Raw genomic sequence first — 10,866 nt, 5'->3', positions numbered from 1 at the left:
CAAATTGTAGCCTAAAATGAGAGGAACTAACAAGCAACAAGTCAATAACTACTATTACTACACCTCAATTTCAAGTAACTTGAGGCTTGCTATATGAATTCTCATTTACCATGTCACTTCATTTAAGCTCATCTCATACCAATATTATACAAATCAACAAACAACAACAACTCAATAAAATTTTGCAAGTGGGGTCATACAAATCAACAATAGAAATAAAAAGTACTAGAAATTCTCTATACTTTCTACCGGAGAAACTAACAAAGAAAAATTACTGAACCTAATCCTAAACATATATATATATATCCTCAGAGCAATACATGCAATGATCCAGAAAAAAAAAATAGTGCAGAGTTTTATCCCGTGTTGCACTTTTATTACTAGACCAAAGCCCGAGGCAAGGTGCTCTCCACACACTTTTAGTGGCAAATTGAAGTGCAAAGTGAGGAGGAACTAATAAAGTACAGATACTGAAGCTAGTCCTAGATATTCTAAATGCATAAATCTTGGAGCAGTTCTTGCAACCATCTGGAGGAAATAATAAAGTACAGATATTGAAGCGAGTCCTAGATATTCTAAACAAAAAAAAAAAAAGGCAGCCCGATCCATTAAGCTCCCGCTATGCGCGGGGTCCAGGGAAGGGCTTGTACGCAACTTTATCCTACATTTCTGCAAGAGGCTTCCACGGCTCGAACCCGTTACCTCTTGTACCTAGATATTCTAAATACATAAATTTTGAAGCAGTTCTTGCAACCATCAAGAATGAAATGAAGTGCAAATTCTGATGCCACCACAAGAAAATTTGGCACAACACACACTTCTGTAGTTTCTCTAATTGCATGCTCCCTTTTAAATTCATCACACAGTCTCTTTACACTTGGATTATATTTTCAGAAAGATCAGTCCAGGCCACCTCGATCAAGCATGTCTACCAAAGTCATCCTTCTTGGGAACCTTGGCGGCAACCTTAAAAACATTGCATCCTCAATCTGAATAGGCAGATGGGTGGCGACAATGACAATACCACCCTTTTTTCTGTGCTCTGCAATAATGTACTCGAGCAATTTCACACCTTCATCATCCAATGCTACTGAAGGTTCATCAAGCAACCAAATAGGCCGATCAATTGCCAACAATCTGGCCAGTTGTACCCTTTTCCTTTGACCCATAGAAAGCATTCGTGCTTTATCGTTTACTAATCTTCCAAGCCCCATAAGCTGCAAAGCTGGCAGAGATCTTCCTTGTTTGCCTTCAAGAACTTCGAACCATTGAACATTATCAAGGACTGTGAACTTCTCTTTGATAGCGTCCTTAAGAGAGAGCCAGTTGAGCTGAAGTTTGTACTGTTGAAAAACACCTGAATCAGTGATATCATGACCATTCCAGAGTATCTCACCAGCTGATGGTTTCGAGAAACCAGCTAACATGCGCAAGAATGTCGATTTACCAGAGCCATTAGTGCCCGTTAGTACAAGTGCACCACCATCATGGAGGGAAACATTTACATTGCGCAGTATTTGTTGAGCATTTCTCATGCAAGACACATTGTTCAGCAGAAGTCGAGGAAGGGGAGGTCTACGCAAAGACATTGTCAAGTGAATGACGGACAACGATCAGTACTGGATATAAAACTTCCTTGGTTGAGTATCCACAGAGAATAAAAAGAATCAAAAGGTTGCTGAAGCTCTTTCGAATCTTACAGGAGCTCAGAAGAAATTGCGAAACAAATTCTGTAATTCTGAAAATTAAAAGCAAAAGTAGGAACTTCATAAGTTTCAGCAACTCTGGACATGTAACCAGTCAGTTCAAAACAGAAAGCAGATTATGCTAAATCAAAGTTCACTTGTTAATTATGAGCATTTAGCTACGCAGGCAAATATAAATTAGTATAGTGCATGAACTCCACTAATTAATAGAATTCTCATCGAACAGACATCATCTGGAACATCAAATCAGACAAGAAAGCAGCAGAATCAAATCAACTAATGTGCTTTACCACAGTCTGAGGAAACAAAACAGAAAAGAGAAAATGAAGATGGAAGAGGATTTCTCATTTTTTGCCATTTGTAACACTCTTGGATGCTACTAAGTCACTGAATTTGCACTTGCTAAATTAATTTCCCTCATATGGAATTTCTTGTCATAGAAGCACATTTAGAGAAACCGAAAAAGATTTGCTCCACATCCTCCTCATAGCTCCCCATCCCTCTAAACAACCAAAATCATATAAAAAGTTATTTCATTAGCAAAGGCAATCCACATTGTTCTAATTTTCTAGTTTTCCACTTTAATCAGAATGACTATCAAGAACTGCTATCCTTTCTTAGCTGTCGCTAAGACGCTAAGCACTACGCATCACTATAATCAAGGTAAAGAATAAAAGGCATCTAATCATATTTTTCTCATCAGATTACAAGCAAAGAGGTGGAGCAGTCCTGCAGATCCCACACAATGTAAAACAACAGTAACCAATTTGTAGCTTAACAAACATACACACTAACATGGCTTCTCAAGAAAAGCTATAAGTTGAACAGTACGCAATTCTTATAAGCAAATTAAATTCCAAAAGAATTCATTCTTAGAAGCATTGGATGAATGATTTCCAGAGAAAAGAAAGAACAAAAAATGGAGCGATCATACTACCCATACCAAGCTAAGTTCACCTTGCTGTTTGATTCTTTCCGGAAGATAACCTTGAAACTAAGAGATCTTAAGAAACCTAACAATTCACTACATCTTTAATTTTTGTTCCTTCTAATTGTCCCCCTTACTTTAAGTTTCCTAATCAGTAGGGACGTGTTCTCCTAGGCACCACTAACAGAGCTAGTTTGAAGAAAGGGGATTCAATTGCATTCGCCGAAAAAAAATATTATGAAAATAGGGTAAAAAATTAGTTCTTTTTGTTAATATAAGTTGTTGAATCCCTTGACATGCGGGAAAATCCTAGTAAAGTAGCAAAGTGTTCAAAATTGCTTTTGATCAAAGGTTAATATCCGAGGTGTGACATTTTTGAATCCCCTTTTTATAAAATCCTGATTCAAATAGTCGATCTCAACTAATTTGACATTAAAGACAAACTCAATTGATTGATCTCAATTCTCCTAATCACTTCCTAGGTAATTCACATGATAATTATTAGAAAATAAAAACTAAAAGCAAAACCTAGAATATTTAGGCATACATTTCCATGACAATCATTCAGCACAATTCTAACTTACACTTCATTTCCAGTAGCTCCAACTTTTTGGCTAATACTCACAGCTTCAGCATTTCATAAAACAAGTTATGACCTTTCTAAATAAAATAGAAAAAAAAAGATAGAAATGGAGAGAAGACAATCATAGTATATTTCTAACAGCAAGAAATGGACTCACCGACGTCCGCAGTCATCCGCCGCCCGCCGTCTTCCGCCGCTTCGCCGTCACTCGAGCAACAAGCTGGAGGAGATTTTGGTCTACTTGATTTGGGCTGAGATGTTGAGATTTAGAATAACGGATTATTATGGGCTGAGCCCAAATTAAAACTTTATGGGCTTTTAACACAATTGATCCTAGTTGGGAAATCTACGCGGTATACCCATAGAAAACACAAGTTAACTTCATATACATTTAAAATATTTATTTTACATTATATACTTATTTTATAAAATTTTATTTACTTTTTAAATCATTAATATCATTATATACCATTAAACAAATCCCATATTTTAAGGAACTAAATTATCTCTCGCTCCCTTAACGTTTTAAAGAATTGGGATTATACTTACCTTCTGACCAAAAAGTTCATACCCCAATAATTTCTCTAAGTCCTTCATCGTTTTTTCTTCTTTTCCATCTAAATCAAAAGAAAATAAAAAATAAGGTGAAAATATTTTAACTTGGGATACAATATCTAAACTAAAATAAAATACTGGAACATACTATTCAAACCAATACACCACAATATCCTAATAAAAAATATAATGTTCGAATCAAACATACTATAATATTCTAATTTGGAATTCAATGTTCAAATCAAACATACCACAATATTCTAATTTGGAATACAATATTTAAATCAAACATACCGCAATATAGTATTCAAATCAAACATACACAAGATTCTAATTTAAAATACAATATTCAAACCAAGTATACCAAATTACAATAGTTTAATGAAGTTAAATTGGATTATAATTTTTGTTTTTAATACTTGTAATTTCTGTAACTGATTTTGCTCTTTAAATTTTTTGCTGAATATGTTTCATGTCGAACATTTGGGAAATATAATGCTTGCTGCTGTTCTCGTGTGAACATATATGACATTGAAGGAGTTAAAATCTTTAAAAATGGATGCTTCAACAAGACGGAAACACCTACAATCAATAAAGAATCTAAGAATGTAGCGGGTCAAATTAATTGAGTTGCACGCAAGTTAGGCCCGAACCGGACATTATGATTATAATAATAATAAAAAATCTAAGGATATAGTGACTTAGTCAAGTATTAGTAGTACTTTGATTATTCCTATCTCTAAGCTTAATAACTACTCCCTCTATTAGGACTGAAGTTAATAGTCAAAGCAAAATGTTCACTGTGACTTGTAGTGTTGAGGGACTATTTCAAGTGGCAAAGGTTAGAGGGATTTGCGACTTAGGTCACAGGTTTGAACCCTATGCCAATTGCCATACAAACTAAGCTTGATATTTAAGTGGAGAAGGATAGAGTTGATGGACCCGCGAGTTTCAAAGGCTGCAATTGGTCCTATAAGAGTGGCCCCAGACAGATTTTTCGGTCATAAAAAATATTTAACTTGTTATAGACATTCATTATAGCATTTGTCTGTTGTATGGTTAAAATCATTTGTTCATCTTTAGCTCAGGTAGTCCCAATTTCTAGTGCTTTTTCTCCTTTCAATGGTTCCATTATGTGTGCGGAAACGAGCTTCTTGATTCAATGAATTTATCAAGATAAATATAGTGTTTGGACCAAAACTACTGAGGTTACCCATATTCAGAGCGGACCTATGTTAGGAGTAGAGGGGTCACCGAACCCCATTAACCTCGGCAAAAATTCTCGACATATATGTGTATATAAGTTAAATACAGTCATATATTTTGCTTGGAACTCTTAATGGGGCCATTGCTTGAGCAGTCCGCTCATGTGCCCCGCAACCATCAAATTATGGATCCGTCTTTGCCCATATTCTGCATTCTAGCTCCGCCCATGCACCGGTCCAATGACTTTTTGTTGAAACACAAAACAAAAATATGGAACATTAACAAAAATGAAGGAGAGGACTAATTAGAATTCAAATCAGAAATGTCAGCTATGCAGCAAGTAATGAAGTAAGATATTAGCAGAATTGCTATATGATCTCTGCTATTCTCTGAAAGCTTTTCTATAAAAATACATTAGAAGCACACAAACTTTGCTCGCGCAAAACTTTGCTCATAGAATTTATCCATTTCTAGGCACAGTTAAAAGGGCAGCCGATGCACTAAGCTCCCGCTATGCGCGGGGTCCGAGGAAGGGCAGAACCACAAGGATCTATTGTACGCAATCTTACCCTGCATTTCTGCAAGAGGCTGTTTCCACGGCTCGAACTCGCGACCTCCTGGTCACATGGCAACAACTTTATCAGTTACGCCAAGGCTCCCCTTCATTTTCAAGTACAAATGAAAGAAAATAATGAACGGGTGGGTTCTACGGGGATGCCGTTAAGACGACGCAGTCTCAAAATCGAAGACCATACTTTCATCAAATATAGGAATCCCCTGATTTTTCGAGTTTCAATCAAAGATGCAAGCAACCCAGTAACTAAGACGAGCTATGGATTTGGTGGCCAGTTCAGAACCCATAAACTTCAAATCCTAGCTCTGCCTCTGGGTACCTGTTTATGTCATGCTGGAATTTTACGTATGACAAGTGTTAGTATAAGAGAATACGGCACTTGCTGCAAAATAAGTCTCTCTAACAGTTGAAAAAGGCTTCACCAACAATAAGTAGGTAAAAAAACAAAAACAAAAAGCAGAACAAAATAGTACTGTAAAGTATAAATGAACTAATAAAAGTTTCAAGAGTGACCATTATATTATAGTCCCTTGTTCTTCCCTCGACCACATCTATGCTACAAAGGTATAAGTAATCAAAAATACAAGAGGGAATAGAACCTTAAGACATCTATTTCATTGTAATTACTGCCTATGTTGCTCAAACTCTCCGAAAATGTCGTCATGTGATGACTCCTCCAAAAGTAGAACATTTTTGGGGATACGACATAGGTGCTACAACATTTTGAAAAGTCCACGCAACATAGATTACTACGACCTATTAGTTAAAGTGAAGAACTTCTGCAGGATTGTTTCTAAGGTGCTTTCAAATAGACTAATTGAATGAAAGTGGCATAATTCCTAGGACACATTCATTGGATACTAGATACAGCTTTGGTGGTAGACCCTAAAAGGAGGGGGAAGCCAGGTGATTTTGCAGCAAATTAGAGCTTGAGAAGGGCAATGATCATGTGAACAATGTTAAAGGCGAAAAGCTTTAAATAGCGCTCTATAGGTCTATTGGAGCTTTAAGTGCAAAAAGCAGTTAAAGTGTGGACTTCAGTTGGAAAAAATGCACAATGAGGAAAAATAAAAATATATTCGTAATGCAAGAAAAAAATAACAAATTCATTCATAATGTTTTCCTTAGTAATTATTATATCTCCTTCTGATTATATTTATTATTTAATACCACTCGATTTGACATAGAAGGCATGGCCTATAAGGTGTGCGCCTTAGTGTCCTACCTACACTGAAGCACAACTTAAGCGAGGTGAAACGCCCTCCTTGAGCTTTTTTGAGCTTTAGAGTTTAAGCGCGCCTTACATGAGCCTCGAGTGCAAATTTGGGGCCGAGTCGACAGAAGCGGGAGTGGAAGTGAGGCTTGACTCTCAAGTCATTCCTACGAGGAGTAGTTTCAAGTACCTTGGGTCTGTTATTAAGAGGATCGGGGAGATCGATGAGGATGTCACACACCGTATAAGGGTGGGGTGGATGAAGTGGAGATTAGCATCGGGAGTCTTGTGTGACAAGAAAGTGCCACTGTTACTAAGAGGTACGTTTTATAGAGCAATGGTTAGGCCTGCCATGTTGCATGGGAGCGAGTGTTGGCCGGTTAAGAACTCACACATCCAGAAGATGAAAGTAGCAGAGATGAGGATGTTGAGGTGGATGTGCGGGCATACAAGGATGGATAAGATTAGGAATGAAGATATTCAAGAGAAGGTGGGCGTGACCCCTATGGAGGACAAGATGCGGGAAGCAAGACTGAGATGGTTCGGGCACATTCAGAGGAGGAGCACTGATGTACCGGTGAGGAGGTGTGAACGACTGGCTGTGGTGGGCACGAGGAGAGGTAGAGGGATACCTAAGAAGTATTGGGGAGAGGTGATTAGACAGGACATGACGCGACTTAGGATTACTGAGGACATGACCCTTGATAGGGAATTGTGGAGGTCGAGCATTAAGGTTGTAGGTTAGGGGAAGTTGTGAATATTTCTGCAGCGCACTAGAGTGAGACTAGCCAGTTAGGAGTTAGTCTTAGGATGCTACTGGTCAGCTACTGATGCATGGCTTTATCGGCGGGATGTTATTATACCTTCCACCTTTCATCTTTTTGGTATTTCTATATTTCCTACATTTCTTATATTACTGTTATTTTGTAGTTTATGTTATTTTATGTTATTTTATTATGAGTCAATTGATCGTACTAATATATCGTCTCCTGTTACTTTCTTGAGCCGAGGGTCTCCTGGAAACAACCTCTCTGCTCCTCGGGGTAGGGGTAAGGTCTGCGTATATATTACCCTCCCCAGACCCCACTTGTGGGATTATACTGGGTCGTTGTTGTTGTTGTTACATGAGCCTTTGACAACACTGCATGTGAATCAGATTTTTTTTAAAAAAATAATCTGTCATGCTAAAATTCGGATTTGGAACGATAACAAAAACCAATACAAGTCATGCAGTTATATCCTGTTACAATTGCCAATTTTCTGAAACTAAAACTATGATACTGATTACTAGGTTTTACTGAAGCAGCTTAGCTTCCTGCCTATATTCAATGCTTCTCCTGCTTCAAGTTCTGGATGTCATTATCACAAGTGATGGCGAGCTACGGTGAAGGAACGCGATAAACTGAAGCTCAGGATTGAAACATGAGATTTTCGTTAATTTGGCCAGACGAAGATTCTTAAGGAGAAGAACTGTGCAATCCAAGAGTTTTAGATAACCAGAGACTTGTTCCTGGTTCAGCTTGACTGTAGAAGCCTACACAGGGATAGAGCAGAAACTTACAACAACAACAATAACAATAACCCAGTATAATCCCACTAGTGGGGTCTGGAGAGGGTAGTATGTACGCAGACCTTACTCCTACCCTGGGGTAGAGAGGTTGTTTCCGATAGACCCTCGACATCCTACCCTCCAAGAACTCCCCACCTTGCTCTTGGGGTGACTCGAACTCACAACCTCTTAGTTGTAAGTGGAGGTTGCTTACTAGAGCAACCCCTCTTGTCTAATAAATGCTTATTAGTTTCCAAAACAGAATTATCATAAATTAGATAGAATGTTACAACTTACCTCAATATAAAGTTCTTGCAAATTCGGAGCATTTCTCAGCAAGCAGACAACAGCATATACTTGAATAAAGTCCATAAAGTCTAAACTTTTGAGTTCAAGAATCTTCAGAGAATATAGTGATCTCGATATCATAGTCGAAACTAGAGGTTCAGCTAGGAGCTGAAAGAATAATGTGTGAAAACATATCTTTTAGAATCAGCTTGTCTCCGTGTGATCTATAAATCACTTTCAAGTCGTGAAAGCAACCACTAATGTTTGTATTAGAGTATGCTGTCTAAGTCACGCCCTTAGGTTGCGGCCCTTCCCTATACTTCGGAATGTTTAAGTAGTAAAATCTCCACTTCTTTGACAGAACACTCGTTCGTATAGATTCACGTATAGTCAGTTTCCCTAGAATGCAAACTATTACATTCCTTGGCAATTTGCTGATTATATCTTCATCAGCAATTGATTCCTCGCTTGTGTCTGATTGATTTCTTTTGATATGTGTTGGAGACATTCTTCCTAAGAATTATAATCAAATACACAGGTTAATCAGCTCTACTTTTTTCCCTATGGAAAATATACAAAATGAGAACAGGAGCAAAAATATAAAACATATCTCAATAAAACAACACAATCCGGTGCACAAAGCGTCCCGCCAGAGAAGGGCTGCACCCCAAAGAGGTGAGGTGTAGGCAGCCAGCACGCAGGGGCGGAGCCACCTTATAAGAAGGAGTGTCATTCGCGGGAAAAATACACTGTGTAGGTAGGTAAAAGAAATTTTTATATGTATATATACTATGTATTAACTCCCCTTAATCTCATGGTATATTTACTTTTATATATTTTGACACCCCTTAACAAAAATTCTGGCTGCGCCACTGCCAACACGTCTCAATAAAACAACATGATCAGTATAATAACGTACAGACATTCTCTTGTCAAAATTTAAAGGATCTTTTTATGTCCCAAACAAGAGAATAAATCAACATCAAGTAATTCAAAAGTAGAGTGGCACGGAATTTTATCCTAAATTTTAGTGTAAGATAGTCTCATCAAACTCAAAAAAAAAAAAAAAAAAAATAAATAAAAAAAAATTCAAGAATCTCGTAAAAAATCTAACTGTAAATTATATGGAGTATCATAGGAAGTGTCTTAAGTGCAGAAAAGAATCGAAGAAAGAAAATACGTGGAATAAACAATAAAAATTGATTACATACTACAGAAAAGCATACATACACAATTTGATTACGTTGGATGCTTTTATATGTCCAACAATTACTTGGGGCTATGTTGTTATCCCATTCAAATTAATCCTCACATATTTTTTTATTTATAAAAATATTATATTTATATTTCTAAAGAAGACTTAACCGAAATACACGGCTTAAACTAATGTTAGCTGGTAAATGTATAAAGTGTGTAGAATTCATATATAATGTATATAACAATATATACTGGTTAGCAAAAGTTAATAAGCTATTTATATAAAGATCCGTATTAAAAATTATGTTTCAGCTGTAAAATAAGAGTTTAAGCACCTGAAATTGATGAATAAAATAGTTAAGCACGGTAAAAAAATTAATTAGAATAATTCATCTGTATCAATAATTCTGATAGTAAAAGAAAAAAAAAACTCAAAAATTTATTTATACAATAGAGAGAGAAAGAAGATAAAAGCTTTTAAAGGATGTATCCATGTAAAAAATAATATTTATAATATATATTATATATGCTTGAAAACTTTGCTCAATTATTTTGTTCTAATATGATGTATGCCCTAGAACTGTTTTTCCTTTTTTCCTTTACAAATAAGAGTTATTTATTCAATAGGTAAGCCATAATATACCGTAAACATAAACAATATCTATTTACATTAATGATATATTGGTTTAAAAAATTACAAAGAAATTAAATAAAGAAGGTAAATATAATATCATTAACAATAAGAGAGGTTGCTTACGAATCCAAACATAGGAGAAGGTCTGCGAAATAATTCCTACTAAAAATAGAAAAGTTTAACTACTTTACACTATAAAAGATTGTTTATGCAATCAAATCATTTATAAGATAATTACATAATCTAAATTGTAAGTACTAATGATGATCTAATAAAACAATAATCATATCCTGCTATGAAAGGGCAGCCCGGTGCACTAAGCTCCCGTTATGCGCGGGGTTCGGGGAAGGACCGGACCACTGGGCATATTGTACGCAGTCTTACCCTGCATTTCTGCAAGGGCTGTTTCCATGGGTCGAACCCGTGACCTCCT

At 36.5% G+C, this 10,866-nt stretch overlaps 1 protein-coding gene across 4 annotated transcripts; it reads right to left on the bottom strand.

Annotated features, from left to right (window-relative positions):
* Nucleotides 1-275: 275 nt before the first annotated feature.
* Nucleotides 276-3,494, bottom strand: LOC107793564 (ABC transporter I family member 1). Of its 4 annotated transcripts, XM_016615942.2 has the most exons (3): nt 3,375-3,494; nt 1,701-1,738; nt 276-1,575 (listed from the first exon to the last, which is right to left on the bottom strand). In XM_016615942.2, exon 3 carries the CDS (start codon nt 1,533-1,535, stop codon nt 900-902), a length of 636 nt encoding a protein of 211 aa, XP_016471428.1. In that variant the 5' UTR covers nt 1,536-1,575; nt 1,701-1,738; nt 3,375-3,494; the 3' UTR covers nt 276-899. The 4 variants fall into 4 exon arrangements, with proteins under 4 accessions (XP_016471428.1, XP_016471426.1, XP_075076253.1 ...); XM_016615940.2 differs by having other exon boundaries at nt 276-1,738; XM_075220152.1 differs by lacking the exon at nt 1,701-1,738 and having other exon boundaries at nt 3,375-3,488.
* Nucleotides 3,495-10,866: the final 7,372 nt, after the last annotated feature.

This window comes from Nicotiana tabacum, chromosome 8 (genome assembly GCF_000715075.1).
Source record: "Nicotiana tabacum cultivar K326 chromosome 8, ASM71507v2, whole genome shotgun sequence".
In the NCBI taxonomy this organism is placed as follows: domain Eukaryota; kingdom Viridiplantae; phylum Streptophyta; class Magnoliopsida; order Solanales; family Solanaceae; genus Nicotiana; species Nicotiana tabacum.
Note: the sequence above shows the minus strand (reverse complement) of the source record. Positions and strands in the feature narration are given on the sequence as shown.